Here is a 23,459-nt window from a genome sequence, read left to right as displayed (position 1 = left end):
AGCACAAAGGGTAAGCACCAACTCCAAAAATCATCATGTGATTGATAGATCAGCTTGATTTAAGATAATACATTTATCAATTATCATAAAATTTTAAATTTGTCTAGTTTTACTAGATTTTTAAATTTAGTAAATATATTAGCATTTTAAAAAAAAAGTAAATTAAAAATTCAAATAAATAAATAATATATACACGTCATATTGTATGCATCCATCACCTGTTTCTCAAATAAGGTAGCTCTTTTCTTCATATAAATTTTGTATCCCTGCTTCTCAATTTCTTGACCAAACCTGTTAAAAGTGAGGATTGATCGACTTTAGTTGAAGAGAAGGGATTGGATTAGGTGGTAATTGATGAAGGAAACATGGTTCTCCTTCTTCAATCTCCACTGCCTTGGCTGGCGTTTCCTTTTGGGTTTTAAATCCACAACGATAATTGATATATTATCTGAACTGTTTCGTCCCATTGCAATTTCGGTCAGGTTATCAGCTACCACTTGTGCCGCTGAAACTCCATCTGCCATCAAATACCTGCGCCGCCGTCTTAGTACGCACCGAGCTATCTCCCCTGCCTCTTCATTGCTCATCACATCCCATAACCCGTCGCTGGCCAGTATCAAACACTCATCCTCACTGTTCCTGGTCATGAAGGTAATCTCTGGCACTGGAATTATCCATGGCCTTAAATACCGATCACCTGAAGAAACACATATCAGCTAGTTTCAGTTTTCCCACAATTTTACAAATGCCAATAAAATAAGCACTCCAAAAGTGCTTGATACATTTTACAATCATTCTTTCCCCTGTTATTAAATCAAAGAACAATATAAAGACTGAATGCCCATGTGCATAAAGATGTTGATAAGAGCACCATCTATAACATGCCTTGAGTATGTATGATTGAAGAAGCTCTGATAAATGATAAACAGGAAATTCAAATGAAATTGAGATGTAGAGACAAAGGAACCTATAGCTCTGGACATTGCAAGAACTCCAAATACCCTGGCACCATTCCAGTTTATGACTCTCCCTCCTTCTCTTTCAATTCTCATGAGCTCGTCCTGTCTATCAGGCTGTAGTAAGCAGAAAAGAAAACTGAAATATAAATGCCTTTATCTTGTTTAAGAAATAACCACTACAGAACCTAGGCATATGAATGCAGCCAACCTCCAGTGCCATAAGATACATACACATGTTATATCTACAACCAAGTTTATTTTAACAAAATAGGGGAAAGTAAGCAGCTGAATAGTTTAGAATTTGAGTAACTATTACTAAAACATAGAATATGGCAATTAATCATTTGCTTCATCTTTCAATTCTATTTTGTATACTCTATCTAAATGTTTTTGAAATAGTATGAGTTTGTATAACTATAACAAATTTCAGCAACTAGTGAATAGAGAAATGAATGACTTAAAAGATAAAGGGATTTTCATGGTTACCTTCTGATCAACAGTTAATGGAATTGTATCAGTTCCCCGGCATAGCACAGCCCTTGAATCACCACAATTAGATGTAATTATCTGGCAACTAGATAAAACTGCAACGACAGCAGTTGATCCCACCATTTCTGGTGCTACAGCAGCGGTGTGGACTTCATTGTCAGCTCTCTCAAAACTAGAGGAAAATGCCACTTCCCATCTCCTCTGCCATCCAGTGTTGTCAACCACTTCACGCCCCCATTCCTCCGCTATCACTCCATGCATCCTCTCAGCACAAAATTTAGCCACCTACCAATCATTGCTGAAGTTAATAAGCGGAATGAAAGGTAAAGAATCCTCTAATTTGTCTTGTGATGCAAACTGGCAATGGTAATCTTACTATTTAATATCGTAGCATTCAGATCATGGATAAGGATAGTGATAAATTTGAACCACACAATTTATTATCACTAGACCTGCAGTTTATTAGTAAATGAAGCAAGACCAAATAAGTTATTATCACTAAACCAATAATTTGCAGTTATTGGCAAATGAAGTAAGAATTTGGTAAATTAAAATATTAAAAAAAATCTTAAAATATCTTATTACATGTATGTACGACCAGTGGAAGTAGCCGAGTAGGGTTACAAAAATTGAATAAGTTCACATATCCACCTTTTTTTTCTCCTCTTTTTTTTTTTCTAGGGTAGACATATACACTTAATAACGAATTTGTTTAATAAAATATATAAACTGTCCATTTAACTTAGATATGCAATTTTGTTACTTTCTGCAATTATTATAAAGTGAATAGACAATTAATAAGCCATCCATGTAATCAAATTGGTTTAAGAATTCTGAAGATGATGTTTAAACATGACAATAGCATGACACTTGTATACATGAGACAAGAAAATTATTGTGATTTGATTGAAATTAGCCTTGACATGAACGAAAAGAAAAGCTACTAGTATATGATTTTCTTAGCAATTACGTAGCAGATGCTGATATATACAAGTAAGTAAATTTTATTTGTGGTTCATTGCAAATCAAGAAAAAAAAGCAAGCTTCCTTTAGAAAGACAATAAGATTCTAAAATCTAGCAAAAAAGAGAAATGTAAAAACAGGGCAAAAACAAACAGATGACCACATCGATTCACCGACCCACCACCACACCCCCCAGTCCAAACACACAAAAAGAACTCCTTTCCTCTTTTATAGACCCTACCATCCATCGTCCCTATGCTACTTCCTCTACGTTTTAAACATGGCGCAACAAAGAGAACATATGGTCCCTCCTCCGTTGACTTTTCTTATTCCCACAATAAAGGAATTTCTTGATTCCTAGTGGCGCACTCACGGAACGAATCTTTATTCCTTAGTATTATCCGATTCATTTGGATACACGATAAAGATTAAAAATAATAGTTATAGTTAATCAATTTAAAATTAATGCTAAGTTATATATTTGAATACAAACAGTAAGATGAAATATGATTATTTGACATTTATGAAGTTAATATGTAATTAAAAATTATATTTGTCTTATTAATTATCAACAAGAAGTCTGAATGTCAAATTCACACATCACCGACGAAACCCCAGCTGGCTCATAGTAAAATCAAGTTCAAATTAAACCAGATAACAACTTGGGAACTAAAAATATTAATGTTAAATGCAATACCTTGATGACCAAAAAAAAAAAAAAAGGGGCAGCCTGGCTGGCTATCTCAGGACCTCAGCGAAGCTTTTAGTACTGTTTTTCTTTAAAAACTAAAAACCAAACCGTCTTGAGCCAAAACAAAAACTGCTTCACGGGTGCAGGAAGAATGCAAAAGGCCTCCTCCTATGTATATGGACCACTAGTAATTGAGAACGTGTCAAAGCATACTAAAATAATCATTTATTATGTTATAATATTATGAATTTATTAAAACGTTCCTATATTATGATTTGTTTATTATTTTTTTATATACAATTATTGTCCAGTAAGATTAACGTTTTCCTTTTTTTTTAATGAAAATATTAGCAATTTCTTATATACAATTATTATTTTGATGCACCATCAAGAAATACAGAAGATTAATGATAATGTGGAAGGGATCTCTCTCGCGCCATCTGCCCTCCATTTTCTCTTTATGGAGTCGGCCCATTAATTATACTTAAACCAGTAAATATTCTGAAGAGTCGAAGCAAAATTGAATTCAATTATTAAGGAGTGAAATTCCTAACCTGTGAACCACCGTGGCCATCATAGACGCCGAAAAAGTGGATAGGAGAGATTTCAGCGGATGTTTTAGAACCGGGAGCCGTACAGCCTCCGACGTGATCGCACTTGTGGGACATGAACGCCGGTATAACGGAGATAGCGTCTTCCATCTCTCTCCGTCTCCCAATCACCGAAGTAAAACCCCACGTTACTCCCTTATTATTCCTCCCAACGCACTTCTCCGTCGCCGTTACCGTCACATCCAACTCTCCACAAGCGGGCGCAGGCTCGAGCAACCGGGGAATCACAGCCTCCGCCGTTAATATCTCACCGGAACTCCCGCTCGTGCCGGAGATATCGCCCGAACTCGTCGTGCTTCTAGAATCCTCCCAGCTGAGAATCGAGGACACGCTTGAGCTGGTTGAAGTCAAGTCCGGTTCGAGGAGTGAGTTGACTCGGCAGACTCGCTGTTCCTCTTTATCTTCCCGTGGAGGTTCCATGTGACAGGAAAAGGAAAAAAAAAAAAGATAAGAGGGAAAAAATGGACATGAGAAGGAGAACGAGATATAAAGGAGAGGGAACACTGAAGAGAAATGCGACACGTGTTAAGCGAAATTGAGTCGATGACACACGCATCCCAAATGGAAGAAAAAAAATAGTCATTGAGTCGTACTCACACGCTTTTTGTTTCAAGGCGACGTGCCCTTGTTTGCTGATGCCACGCTGGCATTGCGGGTCAGGAGACCTGCCCAAACAGACCATTATTGCGTGGGGACATTAAAGCTTCTCTACTCACTGCGGCGCTGCTCTCCTCAATCCCCTGCACCAGCAATCATGTGTCAAAAACCTGAATGTTTTAAGAGCTGACATGGCATTGGAGAATAACTTGATTGGGTGTGAGGTGAGGAGGTACAACGCACTGTTAACCGTTATATTGCATAGGATTCCAGTTAGTACATGTCTGAGGAATCTAAGGTACGTCCTCAGGTGGACCCAACCATTCTTTAAAACTAATTACGTGGCAGTTAGGAACAGAAATAGGGCCCCACCCATTAGGTGGAAGCAGACTCTATTGCAATTATAGTTTAAAGCGGAATTTTCAATTTTGCTAAATAAACCGAGTTCGCTAGTGAAAGCGCCACGTCAAGAGTTAACTTTTTAAATAGACCATTATTAATTAACGGAGAGAATCGGCAGGTTGATTTTTGAATCACAAGTTGAGAGACGGTGATGCACGGCAAAAGGGATCGTGGGACCCTCGTGCAGAGGAGTTCGATCAGCGTCAAATCAAAAATGGGAGGAGTCAATCCCCCCCCCCAAAATGGATTCGACTCAATCAGATGAGATCAAACGGCACTCCGATGATAAAAACTAAGCATTGCGGAATCAACACGCGAGCACGGCGGCGGGGCCCCACTCCTCCACTGTCGCACAGATAGATCTTTTGGATTGAAAAGTGTTGCAGGCAGAAGTGTCCGAGATTCCGTCGAAAATGGAAATGACCGAGTGTCATTCTCTCTCTTTTTGTCACTATTGCATTGGCTGGTTTTCATCTCAAATGCACAGTTTGACGCTTAGGTGAATGCTATGGGGATGATTTTTGGCGATGGCCTTTAGGATAATTAGTCAGGTAAGTGCCTTTGCTCTGCTTTGATTACGACCGCTTCTGCTTGGCCCACGTTTTTTCCATTATTAGATTACTTGCTTTTCTTACTATCTAATTACCTTCTTTTTTGCTTATCCAAGTTCATATGATCACATGTCACAACAAACTTGCGAATATATATATATGATTTACGAACAAATTACCACCACCTGTCAACAAAAAGAATGGTTCAGATTATTTTCATAAATTTACATATAGAATTATAGATTTTATAAATAAAATTTGAAATTAATTTAATAGTTGAGTTGTAAAATATCAAATATTTATCATATGAAGTAACACTAATTTAGCATAGAAAGACGTAACATTGGCTTTCTTTTTCCTCTTTTTTCTGAAGAAAATTGGAGTCCATCAATACATAGCTCAATAAAATCTTTCATAAATGAAATGCTTTTTTCTTTTAAGTTGGTATTTATGCTTTGCTACCTATAACTGGAAAAAGTTAAATATTTTAGTATATAAAGGTAATAATATTAATTTTTACTGTTTAATTTTAATTTTAAGATTTTAATTTGATAAAAGTTAATTATTAATATTAAATTAATTTTTCATGATTTTATTAATAAAATAAAATAATTTTAATTGTGAATTAATTTAATTATGTGTTTGTTTTGTTATAATTTTTTCAATTTTTAAAGTTTGATTTGATAAAAGTTAATTTCCAAAAATCATAAAAAAGTCTAAAAGAAATTATAAAATTATATTTTAAAAATTGTTAAAATATTATGTTGTGCATATAGAAAAAAATATCATGGACTAAAATATATATTGTGTTTCTAAATTTTAATAAGTATTTATAATCTTTAATAATTTTTATAATATTTTGAATCAAATGAACATGAACATCAACAAATGAATGTTTTTATTTATAATCTTTAATAATTTTTATAATATTTTTATATATATTGTGCTTTGTAAGTAATATTTTTTTATAATTTTTTATTTTTAAATATATGTTAATGTGACATGTCAAATCAACTTACTTATCCACTAGTATACGTTTTATTATTTTCGTCAACCACATCAATAACTGTTAATAATCAAATTAATTGATGGTGATTTCTATTAATGAAAGGAACCACTTAATTTATTTTTACAATTAAAAGGCTAATAGTGTGACTTTTTAAAAGATTTAATTGATTTTTTTTACTAAAAGTGTTTTATCCTTAAAACTAAAAAAAAAACGACAATACTCCTTTTTTTTCTAATATCAGGGGTCATTTTATTTTAATTTAATGATTAAGGGCTAGTGTGAATTTTTAAAAGATTTAATTAATTTTTTTACTAAGATTTTTTTTCTATAAAACTAAAAAAAAAACGATAATACTTCTATTAATTTCTAACGAGAGGGACCACTTATTTTTATGATTAAGGGGGCTCAATAGTGTGAATTTTAAAAAAAATTAAATTTATTTTAAATTTTTTATTAAGAGTTTTTTATCCTTAAACTAAAAAATGAAAAAAAAAGTACTCCTATTATAATTTATATTTAAAATTTATAATTATCTTTTTAATAATAATAATCTTTAAGAGTCTGAATCTAGATTTATGTTTGGAATGCAAACTGTGCGTAAAATTAAATTTACAATTGCGGTGTTGATGTCAAAATTGTAACTTTGAAAGATTCAACACAGCCTAGAAGGGGCATCAAATATGGGATGCCACACTAATGCCTGAATCGTTCATGACAAAACCAAAGATTGAACACCTGTTGGTATATAGAAAAATAAATCTGAAACGACTGGAGAATGATCCCACTTATATAGAGTTTGATGGCCACATCATCAATCTTAACATACATAATTAGTTTTTCTTTTCCAAGACAAGTAATCATTGTTAAACAATATATTAATATATTGACAAGTATTTGAATGGGTTATTTTGTATTTATTTAATATTTAATTTTTTAAATTTAAGTAAAGACTCATTTTTTAAATTATTTACGAAAATTAGTTATTAAAAAAATTATTTATTGGAACGGTCCGAAATCAGTAAAATGTTTCGATGTAGATGTGTTTTCAAGGAAAAATACAGAAAAACGTACTGGCGTGGGTATGCTTCACTCTGTATTTTCTTCCTAACAGTTACCTCCAATGGATATGTAAAAATTTGACCATTAGACCTAGAGCTGATTATGGGCTGGGCGGCCCGGCCCGGCCCGGCCAGAAGGCCAGTCCGAAAAATAGGAGGGTTTGGGTAAAAATATAGGCCCGAAAAATGGGCTTGGGCAAAAAACGAGGCCCGTTTAGAAAACAGGTTGGGCCTCAGGTAAGAGTTTTTTGGCCCGGGCCCGGCCCGGCTGGAATTATATATTAATATATTTTTATTTTATTTTTAATCATTTTAAAATTTTAATATAACCATTTTTTATTATATTGTCAATTTGTGTATTGTTTTAATAATTGTTTTAGTATCATTTTTATTTGTTTTAATATTTATTTTTATGTTTTTAAATATATTTGATTTATTATATTTTTAAATTTTTTTATTTAATGAAATAAAAAAAATTAATATGGGTCGGGCCGGGTCGGGCTCGGGCTTAGCAATTTTATTTTGGGCCGGGTTTGGACAAATTTTTAGGCCCATATTTCGGGCCAGGCCGGGCCCGGACCTAGTAGACGGGCCTAAAATTTTGTCTGGGCCCGGCCCGGCCCATGATCACCTCTAGTTAGACTTAACGCTCAAGAAAAAAAATTATAAACCTCCCACCCATTTTTTTGCACAAAATTTCTTCCAAATTATAATTATTTCAAATTTCTCTCTAAATTTCTAAAAAAAACTCTCAAAGCTCTCTAAAATTTTAATTTTTGTCTAAATTACTTTTTTTTTTATAATTTCTAAGAAATTTGATCATGTTATCAATCGTCTAGCAATTAATTCATCTCAATGATAAACATATCTCTATTCACCAAATGAAAATGGTAAGGATTAATTTCAATTTTTTAATATTATTATTTCATTTTTGTAATTTAATTAATATTTTTTTATAATTTTTTATAACAGTCGGTAGATCGAGTGTTACAATATTTTATTTGTAATATGTCATGTCCTCCATCACCATTGATTGAAAATTACTTGAGGGAAGCGAGTTTTTGGCACATGGCCAATATAGGCCAGGGGTGTAAGTTGGACATGAAACTCATCAGCGCGTTTGTGGAGAGGTGGAGACCCGAGACGCACACATTCCATCTTCTATGTGAGGAGTGTACCATTACTTTGGAGGACGTGCAGTTACAATTGGGGTTACCAGTGGATGGGTTCGTACTTACCGGGTCCACTCAATCTGCTGATTGGGGAGCCATATGCTACGATCTTCTAGGTGCGATTCTGGATACTATTTACGGAGGTTGGATCGATATGGGCTGGTTACAAGACACATTCTTGGTGCCAGGGGATGATTCGACTGAAGTGGAAAGAGTACGATACGCTCGGGCATACATCCTTCAGATCTTCAGAGGTTATCTGATGCCGGATGTAACAGTCCAATTTTTAGTGGTGTCAAAAATAGTGGTTTGAGGCCATCAAATCCAGCAAGTAAGTTCGTAAATATTATTATTTATTATTTATGAATCAAATATGGTTTTAAAAAGGTTTTTGAATTAGTAATTTGTGTTTTATAATGATTTATTAGGTCAAGTGGTTTTAGAAAGTGAGGTATCAGGACCTTGTTTCTATAAAAAGATCCGTAAATATTTTTATAAATATTTGCGGAATGTCATTAAGGTAGTATTAAAGTTTCATTGAAAAATTTTAACGTTTTGATAGTTAATTAATTAAAAAGACTAAATTGAAATAGGTGCAAAACTTGCTAATTATAATATTTAAGTGATTAAATGGCTTGATTAATAAAAAGAGGAATGATTAAGAAGAAAATATACCAAAATTAAAAAGGTGAGGCGACATAAGGAAGAAAAATAATAAAATTTTAAATTAAAATGAATCTTCTTGTTTCGGTCTAAACTGCCATAGGAGAGAAAGTTTTAAGCTAGTTCTTCATATTTTGCTTAATGTGAGTTCAATTCTTACCCGTTTCGTATAATTTTTATGTTTTTGAGATTGTTATAATTAGGTCCAACTAAACCTTACCTTAGTTTTTTATTTTATTAAAAATTTTGGAAGTTTCCATTGATGTATCTATATGATTATAGTTATTAAATGATGAATTTGAGATATTAATTGTTATCTAAAATTAATTTATTAAGTGATTTTTGATGAATTCTTCGATTAGGGACTAAATTGTTGAAATAGTAAAAACACAAGGTTTGTTGTGAAATTATTACAAAAATGGGCTGTATTGAATGCCATGAGTATTCGGCTAGCATGGGTTTGTATTAAAAATAGTTACTTTGCATGATTTGGGCTTATGGACTAAATTGAATAAAAGTAAAACTTTAGGGGCAATTTTGTAAACAAGTAAAAATGACCAACTACATGAAATGAATTGTTTTATTGTCTAAATTAATTAATTGAATGAAATTATTAATTTAGATCAAGATCGGGTGGAAAATTGAGGAAAATGAAAAATTATCAAAATGCCTTTGAATCTTGGTATTTTTGCAATTTAGCCAGGAAAGTTCGTATGGTTAAAATTTAATATTTTGTATAAATTGATGAATGGTATTGTTTATTTATTATATTGTTGGAATTATAATATTGAATTGGATTTTGGTTTGAATGGAATGTGAGATTTGAGTACATTCGTAAATTGGTGTATGATGGTATTGAAGGGAGATATCGACATATTAACCAAGTAAATCGGGGTTCAGCATTTGTTGTGAACTCTTGTGTTTTACTTTCTGCTTGGAGTGATTGGGTGGACTAGCTCTTACGAGCTTCTTTTCAGCTATTATGAGCTTCTGTTGTCATGTTTTGGTGGATCAGTTCTATGACCTTCTGTTGATGATGTACTCTTATCCGTAAGTCGTTCTTTATATGAAAAATTTCGATAAGGTAAATTGTTTAATGAATTTGAAAGATTTTTTAATTATTGAATGGTTAATGCCAATGTATAAATTATTTTGGTTTGATATGTGAATAGCTATTTATATAGCTATTGTGTGAATTGGGACATTGTAAATCAATAAAAGATGTTAGCATGTGCAATTTGAGTATAGTACGAAATGATGTTGGAATGATGTGCTAATATGTATGAATTAAAATGGTTGGCATTTGATAGTTAATTGAAATGGATTGAATTGGTATATATGTAACACCCTTAACCTTTATCCGTCGCTAGAACAGGGTTTCAGAGCGTTGCCGAACTTTACAAACTAATTATGAATATTTCATTACATTTATTATACAAATCAAGAATCAATCATATAACACTCATATTGTCCCTTAGATGAGCCCTCGAGGCCCAATATACACCTTAGAAGTGAATCAGGACTAAACTGGATACTTAGGGAATTTTTCCCAAAATTTTAAAATTTTTCTTAGGAGCAGCAAACACACACCTGTATGGTCGACCGTATGGCTCATCGTGGCGAGCCACACGGCCAGGATACACGCCCATGTCTTAGGCCGTGTGGGCATTTAGTGTGAGACACACGACCATGTCCCAACCCATGTCCATACTCATGTAACTCTCTGACTTGGGTCACACAGCCAACCACACGCCCGTGTGCTAGGCCGTGTGCTAGGTATAGGGGTCACACGACCAAGTCATACACACGTGTGCTAGGCTGTGTGTAAAAATCTGGGCACTCTATTTTGAAATTTTAAGGTGAAGGGGACACATGGCCAGACCACACGCCCACGTGCCAGGCCGTGTGTCACACACGGCTAAGACACACGCCCATGTGGACGAAAATAGGTTATTTTAAGGTCACTTTTCTCACCCTTTTTGATAACAACTTATATACAATATTTCAATACATCAAATAACCTTAAACAAGCAATCAACACAAGCCAAAAATCATGTTTTAAACATAACATGGCATTACAAAACTCATTTACCTAACTTACCAACATAACTCATTTCATTAATTTACCATAATCTACTACTAATTACATGCATATATATATAAATATCATTCACAACCATACTTCAATTTAGTTCTTTTCAAATCCAACCCTATACATGCCATATAAATCATAAAGTGTATAACAAAAATCTATTGTAGCAATTGGATAGTGTGACCCGACGTGTTGATCTGATCCTCTGAACTTCTTGAAAATCTACAAAGAACATTAAACGACACAAGTAAGCTTAATGAAGCTTAGTAAGTTCATTGACTTTAAATATAAGTCTTACCGAACATATTATAATAATTCATTTTAAGTAAATCATTCATTGCATATTTCCCACTAACCACAACTTTAATTGATGAATTCACTTGTTTCATCTCAAATTCAATAATATCATTGAGTCTACGAACAATAATTCCATATGTCACTTACCAAATTACCAACTTTTTTCAAATTGGTGAACATCTTATAGATATGAGTACATCGTATACAGAAGCCCGAAAGCTGCACAGAAGCACATAAGTGCTAAACGGAAACCCGTAAGTGTTGAACGGAAGCTCATAAGAGTTGAACGAAAAACCATAAGGGTTAAACTGAAGCTCAAAAGAGCTGAACTGAAACCCAGAAGGGTTAAACTGAAACTCATATGAGTTAACTGAAGCTCATGAGAGCTAAATGGAAAGTAAACACGAGATTTCGCAACAGATGTTGAACCTTGGTTTACTTGGGTAATCTTGCCGTCAATTCCTCTTTTTCACTGAACGACTATACTCAATCTTGCGTTTCATTCACTTCAAACACTTGATTCAATTTCATAAATTTAATAATAATATTATTTTCAATAAATGTTACAAATAACTACAAAATACCATTCATCAATTAACATATAACATTAAAATTTAACCATACGAACTTACCTGGGTTAAATTGTAAGTTTGTTGTAGTTCAAGAATTATTCGGCTATTTTCTCTTTTTCACGTTGGTTTACGGGCTCTTTATGTAAAATGTAAAATTATTCATTCATTAGCACATGTTTCAATTCTAATTCACTTCACAATTTATACCCCTCAATTTTTAAAATTACACAATTACCCCAACTTTTACAATTTTTACAATTTAGTCGCTTACCAATTAACCTATCAAATAAGCTAGTTTTTCTCAAGTAACACTTTATTTAAATATTCTAAACTATTACACAACCTTTGATAAAAGAATTTAATACCAAACCCTAAGATTTAATCTTTTTCACAATTTGGTTTTGAAATCAATTTCCTTTGAAATCACTTGATAAAATCATCATATAACAAAATTAAAGCTTAAAATCCATGTTAATTAATCATAAACATCCAACACCCATCAATGGTAACTTCCAAGATTACTCTTAAAATAAAAAACTAATGAATTAAATAGTTGGACCTAATTGCAACAGTCTTAAAAACACAAAAAATTCAAGAAAAGAACAAGAATTTAACTCACATGTAGCAAAATATGAAAACTAGCTTCTTAAGGGTTCTTCAATGGTGTTTTTGGTCGAGAATTATGAAGAAATTCTCTAGAATTCTTTTTTTTTAATTTTGTAGCTAAATTTTTCGATTTTTCTAATTTTGCCTTTATTTCACCTGATTCTTTGATTTTTTTCTGCCTATGCAGCCCCAACCATTATCTTTGGGCTAATTTTCCTTTTAAGTCCTCCCTCATTTAAAACTTGAACTATTTAATCATTTTAACAAGTTTTGCACCTTTTTCAATTTAATCCTTTTTAATTAATTAACTATCAAAACGTTAAAATTTTCTAATGAAATCTTAAAACCAACTTAATGAAACTCTGTAAATATTTTTATATTTATAAAAATATTTACAACTCGATTTATGAAATCAAGGTCTCGATTCCTTGTTTTTGAAACCATTTTACCTAATAGCTCTTCTAAAACATAAATTACCAATTTAAGAATATTTTTAAAATCACACTTGACTCACAAATAATAATTAATAAAATTTTTGAACTCACTCATCAGATTGAGTGATCTCAAACCACTTTTTTCGATACCACTGAAAATTGGGCTGTTACAATATAAATTATGAATGTGTTGATTATTTGAATTGAAAGGAATATATATATATATGTGTGTGTGTGTGTGTGTGTGTGTGTGTGCAAATATGATAATTGGATATTGGTTGTATTTGGAAGTGAAATTAAAACCTAATAACTGTATCGGGCTGAGTTGGATATAGATGGCATGCCATAGGATAGGAATAGTTCAGAGATTTCTTCAACTTCGAGTCGATGAGGCACTGGGTGCCAATTTACTTCGGTTTAACCGATGAGACACTGGGTGTCAAACGTATATAATGCTGGGTACATATTACTTCGGATTTATCCGATGAGGCACTGAGTGCCAAACTGGTGTGTTGGTTGGATCCATATATCCGTCTGAGTCCGAGTCTGAGTCCGACTCGTATTAATAGGGGTAATTAAATAAAACAGTACCATGATTGATATTGAATGATATTGTATGAGAATTGAAAATGGGATAGTGATTTGAAACATGAAAATGAGTTATATACATAAATGCACTAACTTGTGTATTGATGATGGTGATTAGGCTTATGTCAAGCTTGAAATTATGATTGATGTATATGCTTATGTCTGGTATTACACAAATGAAACAATAAGTTCATAATTGAAATGTGATATGATGAAAAAAGAATTGATGAGTTGAATAATGTACTTATATATGAGAAATTATGTATGTTATGGTTGAACTTACCTATGTTATGAATAAATATATTAATTAGTTAATTGATGTTGTTATTTAAGTTTATGTTTAGTAAATAGAATGGAAAATAAGTAAAAGAAGTTATTCGTAGTTTTATTAAAAGGTTAATGATGGTGTATAATGTCTATAAAGTCCTATTAAGTTAGAAATGAATATATATATGATGTTGATAAACTTACTCATATATAAGTTGGTGGTTATGTAGTTGATAAATCTTAAGGCATTGGTATAGCTTTATATCTAATATATAAAGTTTATTATTGAATTGGAATATTATGTTTAAAGTTTGTACGAGCTTACTAAGTATTCATTTCTTACGTAGTTGTTTATCCTTTATTTTACAGATTATTAGAAGCTCGATTGGGTCAGAAGCTTGTTGGAGTTATATCACACTATCTATTAGTTTTAGATGTTTTGATTTTGGTTATAATGGCATGTATAGGTTATTTTTGATAAATGTTGGCCTATATATGTTTTGTTGAGATAAGCCACTTATGTGACTTGTGTTTTGGTATTTTGGCATGTGCATAATTTGCCTTATAATGTTGATGTGTGGAATGATTTGTCATTGAATGATGAAAGGTAAAATAGAAGTTGAATATACATATGAGGTATGTTTTATAACTTGGTGTGATTTGATACAATGCTATTGTAAGTGTATATGTATTTGATGCTATTGAATAAGTGATACAATTGGTACCAAATGTTCGGTTTTGGTAAATGACTTACATGGTGTGTGTTAATGCAATTATACATAAAAGTTGGTTGATTTCTTGGTTACATGGATTACATGATTAAACATGTTTATAATTGTCAATTGAGGTGCCAAAGGGCAAATTGATTGTATGTGAATATACTATATGTTTAAGACTTGATTTTGCTTGTTTTAGATGGCATAATATGGCTTGTTTATATGCATAATGTTGATTGTAGGTTGACACCAAATTGAGTGAGAAATATGGCTTGTAAAATGGCCTATTTTCATCCACACGGGTAGAGACACGGGCATGTGTCTTAGTCGTGTGTCCCTTGTATCTTTTAAAGAGTGCAACTCAATATATTCACATGGCCTGGAACACGAGTGTGTGACTTGGCCGTGTGACTCAAGTCAGAGAATTACACAAGCATGGACACGGGCTGGGACACAGCCATGTGTCCCTATTTCAAATGTCCACAAGACTTGACCACACGGCTGTGTGACCCCTGCAGTGTTGTAAATTTTAAATATTTTTGAAAAAAATTCTCTGAGTTTCTGATTTAGTTCCGAATTGTTTCTAATATATATTTCGAGTCTTGATGACTCATTTAAGGGACAATACATATGATTTTGATTGGTTTTATTATGAATATTGATATGTAATGAAATGTTTGAAATTTATGTCTAAATGATCCGTAAACCTCGGTAATGCTCTGTAATCCTGTTCTTGCGACGGATACGGGTTAGGGGTGTTACACTGGACAAGTCATAAAACCTCATACATCTGAAGTGGCTGCTAAAACTTATCAATTTTAGAGCAGCTAACGAACTTAGTTGGGGGTATGACGTGTTGTCGACATTTTACTGGGAGATATGTTGGGTGATGCGACCAAATAAAATAAAAATCAAAGGTTACTTATCACTGCTACAATCATTGGCTCAATTTCACTTTCCATTTTTATGTTATCGAGTGAACCACTTGTATACATTCCCATTCTTAGCAAGGTAAAATTTATATTAGATTTTAAAATTATTACATAGATTTAAAATATAAATTTATGCTAAAATTTTATCTAAATAGGTGGAACCATTTGGCGAGTTACAGGGGAATACCTACCGCTTTTGAAGATACACGACTTCTATTAGACCAATGGTTGGAAGCGCATGTAAGTATTTATTTCATTTTGAACTATATATACATAACATAGTCAATTTTGTATTTAATATTATGTATATAACTTATATTTTTATCATGTTGATATATTTTCAATGGACACCATACGAGGATTCGACAATTCAAGAAGTGATTCCGGATGAATTCGTATAGAATCCAAACATCTAGCACGCTAAGGTCCTATTGTTCAATTAAAATACCATCTAGATACACTAGACGGATAGAGTGTTGCGGCAATTTGGATTCCGATAACCGATTCCCATGGCACCTGAGGTGCTCAACAATAAGCTCAAAATCGACTTACAACGACCGAATATGCATTGGCTGATCTTCCACTTGGAATATATTGAAATGTGGGAAAATTGGTATGATAATATACCTACTCGTGAACCAATTATCATTCAGGATTTAGTGTGTGATCCGAATTACATGTCATGGTTTAAGATCCATGGCAAGCCATATTTTCTATCGGAAAAGCAGAGGTGTCAGGAATTTCGTGTCAAAAGGGAACGATGGGGCCGTTTAAATCCAAGGATAAGGGTTAGCAGTGTGGGCCATCAACAGATCCTACGCAATCACTGGCCCCAACGGATCAAGAAATGATGCCCACACCACAACCCCTTCAGATTATGCCAAGTGCGTATCCTAACCCTTATGTGTATCCTGACCCTTATATGTTTTCTTTTTCAACTCCTATGCAAAGTTGGAATGCATGGCCCAGTGCATCTCATTTCCCAATGACTTTGACTCAACCGACGATATATTGGCCATTGTCGCAGGAGGGACCACACGAGGCACTGTTAGGGAGCTCATCTCATTTCCAATCCTCATCGCCTTATGAGATTCAAACACCTCTATCGTGGGTTATGCAAACACCTACACAATCTTTGTTTTATCAAGGTGGGTCATAATCCTAACACCCACAACCAGAAGCTGATCTTGAACAACCACAACCCTGGCCGAAAGCTGAACCAAAAAGGAATCCAGCACGTAACCATTGACCACCCCCATGTGGCACTGATTTCGACTGACACATGCATTGATTTATTTTTGAATATATTTGTATAAACTATTTTTATATTGTTTCATTTAATAAAAAAAAGTTCTTTTCAATATTTTTGTACAAATTATTTTATATTGTTTCATTTAATAAAATAAAAGTTCTTTTGAATATGTTCATACAAATTATTTTTTCATTGTTTCATTTAACAAATTAGAAGCTATTTCAATTTGGACATGTTGACATTGTATGACTCGGGTTCCTACACCACTCGCACAACTTCTATTGGTTTGTTCTTTCCTAGATATCCATATTATCATGTATTCTAGTCGAGCACGGTTGACCGTTTGGTTTGCGACGCAATTCTCTATCCGATAAAAGCTTAAACGGAGAAAGCAATACAGATGACCACCTACGTTCATTTGGGATTGGTGAGAATACGTGTCTCTACACGTTGTACATGTATTCTAATTTGCACACTTCATTAACATAGCTCATGGGATCCAAACGGAGATTCTGAAAAGCTACAATTACATGAGTGCATGGATAACTAAATGGTAGTTAACCTCATTCATGATGCTGTATTGCTATGATGCTATATTGCTTCAATGCACAAAAAAAACCAGCCTTACTGGAAAGCTCCTAACCAACTTCCATTTCACCTGAATCCAACGACGAACTTGTATTTCCACGATTCCTGTGTGGTAGATCTGGAAACTCCAACGCATCATCTGCCAATAGATCGAAATTATGCGTATGGGTTGGAGGCAAGTTAGTTGTGAATTGCGAATCTTCTTTTTCTTCTTTATCTGAACTCCCTTCACCGTCTTCAGGTTCAATTGGAATAGGCATTGGTTCAGAAAATAATGCAACTTCTGCACCATTGGGACTGGGCTCTCAGGGTAGATCCACATTGGACTCATTATCCGACCCACCAATATCTGCAATGTAGGATGTCCCCTCGCCAGTGGATGTTTTATGGAGTAAATCATTCCTTCACGTGTACGTTTCATAACGTCCCCAATCAGATGTGGATTGCCAACCACTAGAAGTTGATGTTTTTCCCTAGTAAGTATTTCCAGCATTAAATATCGACCCACCGAGGTGCATGTCCCATCCACTAACGAAGTGTCGTGCAGGGGTCATGTATTCTGTCCTGTCACAAAAAACGGATGGTTTCGTGTTTTGCCTTCCACTAACGGAGTGTCAGGCAAGGGTCGTGTGTTTCTCTCGAATAGTAGTAGATGTTGAAGTTGCAAGTGCTTCATTTGACGGTGAAAATTCCACATATAAATCAAGAAAGGGTGAATCTGCACCATCGCCTCCAAGCCATGAACATCTTTGATATCAAATGAGTCATATGTCACAGGATTAGTTGAAGCACAAAATCGATAATTAGTTGACGAAACTCTTATTGGCGTTGTTCCGAAGATTTTGTGCTTAATTCTTTTATAATGTTCTGTCAATTCTATGTTCTGGTTAAAAACTAGTCACGTTATGTTCTCCAATAAAAAAAATAATGCCGTTCTCGGTATCACGGACCTCACCGTTGTAGTAAATAACAGCACTAGTACATTCACTCGTTTTCAACCAAATTATTTGTCGAAAGAAATTCAAAACAAAAAATATTATGCAAAAATATAATGATTCATATAAATATTAATATGATAAATCAACTTATACCTTCTCAACTTCTTCAATTTCTATTCTTCTAAACTTATTCAATTTCTCTTGCTGTAACTTATGCAACAAGAGAATGGAATTTGAGTCATTTATAGCCTAAGGGGTAGTGGGATGCACTGTCACAAACATTATTAAAAGGAATGTCCAATTGAGGGCTTTTTTAGTACTTTTGCTGATAGTGCATCCTGCTTGAAGTATTTTTCAACCCCAACTATTAGATTTCCCATGAATCCCGTGATATTCTTTCAGAACTATCTTCTCAATTTTTTTTTTCAGAATCAACTGTACAAAAAAAAGCGTCCAGTTGGGAGCTTTTTCAGTACTTTCCTTGATAGTGCATCTTGCTTGAAGCGTTTTTAAACCCTAACTATTAGATTTCTCGAGAATTTGGGGATACTTTTTCAGAACCATATTCTCAATTTCTTTTTTTAGAATCAACTGTACAAAAAAAGAGTCCACTTGGAAGCTTTTTTTTTGTACAATTACTGATTGTACAAAAAAAAAAGAAACAAAATCCATTTTTTCAAAATAATTTTTTCAAAACACATCACATCAAATTTATTTTTTCATATCCCATCTTGTCAAATTTATTTCTTCCAAAACAATACTTACCAATTTAAAAAATTAAACCCTAAATCTTAATTTATTTTTCTCTAAAGCCTAACCTTAAACCTAACCCTAAGCCCTAATATGCAAATAGCCCAAAAACCCTAATCAAACATGGGGTAAATCACGCCCAATTTATGGATGCCACATGTTGTCAGTGCCACGTCAATTTATTTTAATGGTGTTTGTCACATACGCATTGTACTTTTTTTCTCTTAACTGAAGTTTTGTCCCATTTGATTTTCCTAGTAATGTTTTTAATGAGCCAATGATATGTATATTATAGATAAGTATACAATTTTTCCTTCACTAAGGATTTTTTCCCACAAAGTTTTCATCTTAATAAGTTTTAACGAGACACATTATCTACAAATAGACATCTAAGGAGGGTGTTATGAATATCTTATCATTAACACCACGTTTGGTTGGGGTGAATGGAATAGGGCTGTAATGAAATAAAGCTATAATTAGGAATTCAATTGTTTGGTTCAATGGAATCGATCATAGCTATAATAGTATTCTTGTGTTTGGTTGAATGAAATAAATATTGTAATATCATAAGGAAAAAGACTTAAATGACCAAAGTACCCTTAGCAGATTTTTTTAGGTAGATGATTATTGTTATTGTTATTAAATTTTAATAAAATTATTATTAAATATAATTTAATAAAAATAATAAAAAATAATTTAATCATATTTTAACATAATTATTATTAGATACAATAATATATAATTTAATAACATTCTTAATATAATTATTATAAAAATATGAATTAATAAAATTCATAATATATAATATTAGAAAAATAATATATAACATACTTTATTATTTTTAAACTGCAATGCATATTTAATGTGCTAAAATATCATTAGCAAAACAAATAATTTAATTATCTTCTAAACTAAAAAGCAAAAGATTAGAAGTAATAAATAACTTGAGAATTATATTTAACATCCAAACCTAATGTTCATACATTAACAAATAGTTACATGATGTCATTAGCTTATATGCCATAATCTATATGTTAAATTTTACAATAGCATGTGACATTCTATCATGTTATTATACCATCCAAATATTACATATACAAAAAGTTACCAAAACACCACAAACATAACCATGATTTTTAATGGTCAAAAATAAATCTTTTCACCTATTCCAATCGCACATAAGAAATTAGACTAAAGAAAATGGGTATTTGCATCGGATGGTCTGGAATTTTGCTCAACACATGATAGTGCTCATCATCAGTTAATCCTTTTACTTCACATAAGGCCAAATATAATTTTTAAGCACTTTTTTGAATGACCATTTCTAACTTCCCTTGAATTAGCATTTCGAAGGCAATACTCCTACTTAATTCAAGGCCAACAGTCCATATGTTTTCCCCAATAACATGGCAGTATCAGTAAGTGAAGTAGAAATTTCTTCTCTTCCATCAAAAATATTTTTTTTCTTCTTTGAAAATGTGGAATCATCTTAATTTGGCTTTGACGGTTGCAATTATGTAGCCGAGACATCCATCTCATCCAAGGAAACATCATATTTGCATCCATGGTAATTTTTTTCCTTCTTCAAGATTCTTTATAATAGCTACATCCTCAGCATCTATTTCTTCAACAATATCTGCAGCTGTTCGAACATATTTCCCAGTAGCTTAATCTTTTGAATATGTGGTAGTAAGTTGATCATAATGACGAAAACTGCGATGGTTGAATTGGTATCTACTTTATGACTTTATATAAAAAAAGAAGGAATCCACCTTAGATATAAGTTTGGTCAAAACAAGATAATAAAGATAGTTAATAATTTTTACACTTATATATGCGTTCCATACAGCATCTTCAACAATAACCATCTGCCTATGTTTTTCCTAACCAAAGCCGCTATTATCTTTTTCCATTGAGCATGTTGTAAACGATTGCCCAATCCTTTTTCAATGTCCTAATCCTTGATTCAAGATTAGGTTTAGCCTTCAACATGTATGAGGTAAAACTTTTTCTAATATTCTTTCCATCTTATTTAAATATCTGGCTTTGAATCTCGTATCTGCGTTAAAGGTTCCAACATTGTACAAGTCAAGCATACAATCAACGAACACAACATATTCTTCTGGAACCTATTTCTTTTTGGTTCCTCGAGAATTTTGGGAAAAAGCACTTGATTGTAAAAAACCTAGCATAACTATCTTAAGAAAAAAAACGCAAATTAAAATTAGGTTAGATATTATGAATCAGAAGGTCAACACTTTATAAAATTATAAACATGACGAATCAAAAGAAAATAAATTATAGTTGTAATTCAAAAAGTCCAGTACAATACATAAAGACAAATAAAAAACACCAAAGTTTCTTAAACTAGATACATGAAATAACATAAATAAATTAACCTTCTACTATGTTTTAGTAAACCTAACTAATTTCTAGATGCTTGTCATGATAGAACATTTGATTGGTTAGTTCCATCCTTCAAGTAACCCATGCATCTGATGGATGATTATTTACAATATTCGGTTCATCATCATCTATCACATTACTAGGTAATTCTTCTCTCAACTCCACTTCAATAGGATCAAGAATCACATAGGTTTGAATAAAATTATGGAGCAAACAACATACAATAATGATTTTATTTTGCACCCTCATAGGATAGAATGATGGACTCTTAAGTATTCCCCATCTAAGTTTTAATAACTCAAAGCATCTTTCAATAACATTATGCGCTGAAGCATGTTTCATATTAAAAAATTCTTTTAGAGTACTTGGCTGGTAACCTTAATGCCATTCATTGAAGTGATATATTTGTCCTCTAAAAAGCGCAAGAAATCCCTTACAATTTGTGTAACCATCATCAACTAGATAATAAAAACCTATAAAAGAAGAAAAAAATTTATTTATCATTGTTAACTTTCCCAAAAAAAGTATGATAAAAATTAATTCAAATCCTTCTAATTCTACACTTTATCATGAAGAACTTTTAGTCCATGTCTCTTACTAATGGCATCTGAAAGAACTCATCCATCAGCAATAGAACCTTCCTAACCAGGAAGAACATAAACAAAATGTATATCAAGTGAACAAACACCTAACATATTTGTTGCTATGTCACCTTTTCGCGTTCGATATCTAGGTTTATCAACTTTTGGAACCTTAATCTTGATGTGAGTTCCATCTAAAGCACCTAAGCAATTCTACGTCACATGTATAAAATCTTGAGTTAGGATACTATATTTAAATCTAAATAAACTAAATTATGTACAAGCTATATATGGAACTCACTCCAATACCTTGAACCATTTCTACTTTGGGTCTGTAGAATTAACTGTAATTGGCTCTGCCTTTTTAAATAGCATATCTTGTAAATGTATGACAACATTTAAAATATTGTGAAATGATCTGCTAATGGTTTTCTCGGACCTATTAAAGTGATACTTGATAACTTGGTTTTTAAGGTGATGAGAAATGATATGTAAGAGCATTGTCACTTGCTCATCAACAAGCACATTCCTTGACAACTTCAATCCTCCTAAAGTTTGTAACATCCCACACAAATTAAAAAAGTAATTCTATTCATCCTAACTTGTTCAATACAGGTCTAGTCACTAGCATGTACAAGTCTTTTCAAATAATCTAGTTGTGCATAAAAATCTAAAATATATGATCCTTGGTCTATAAGTATGTAGGTAGAGACAACAACCAATGTAACTAAGAACCAACTCGAAACTGTACACATTTGCAACCATACTATCAATGCAAGACCAATTCTTTTTTTCCTCTCACTTTGTACTATAAAGGCAAACGAGCCATTTTTGAAAGATATTAAAGTGTTAGATATCTTCAAATTATAGTATAAATTAATCTCAAAACAAAATGTGATGCATATATCTTCAAAGCACAAAACGTAAAGTTAAAAAGAATAACTAATTCGTTATTTTGATGTATTATATTATGCTTTTCAATCTAAGTTACTAGCTTATTTACTTAATTATTTATTCTCAACTATAAATTATCAAACCACCTCGATAATCACTTTATAATTCGATCGATTTTATTTTGGTTAATTCAATCTTATTTTATCTCAATATTTAATAATATTGCACCTTTTTTGTATTTTGGTTGTAGCCATTCTTACAAGTCTCAAAACCCCAATTATCAAAGTGCCAAACTCAACTTAGCCAAGCCTTAATCAAATCCCAAACCAAGCTAAATGAATTTTTCCTTATTTTAACCATTCAAATCATTTCCTTAGACTT

At 32.6% G+C, this 23,459-nt stretch overlaps 1 protein-coding gene across 1 annotated transcript; it reads right to left on the bottom strand.

Moving 5' to 3' along the window:
* Positions 1-11: 11 nt before the first annotated feature.
* Positions 12-4,258, bottom strand: LOC107962726 (protein phosphatase 2C 56). The gene is made up of 4 exons (XM_016899208.2): positions 3,657-4,258; positions 1,446-1,733; positions 968-1,073; positions 12-697 (listed from the first exon to the last, which is right to left on the bottom strand). The coding sequence occupies exons 1-4, from the start codon at positions 4,131-4,133 to the stop codon at positions 318-320; spliced, it is 1,251 nt and encodes a 416-aa protein (XP_016754697.2). The 5' UTR covers positions 4,134-4,258; the 3' UTR covers positions 12-317.
* Between the last annotated feature and the right edge of the window lie 19,201 nt (positions 4,259-23,459).

This window comes from Gossypium hirsutum, chromosome A06 (assembly GCF_007990345.1).
Source record: "Gossypium hirsutum isolate 1008001.06 chromosome A06, Gossypium_hirsutum_v2.1, whole genome shotgun sequence".
NCBI classification, from domain to species: domain Eukaryota; kingdom Viridiplantae; phylum Streptophyta; class Magnoliopsida; order Malvales; family Malvaceae; genus Gossypium; species Gossypium hirsutum.
This window is presented reverse-complemented; position numbering and strand designations above follow the sequence as displayed.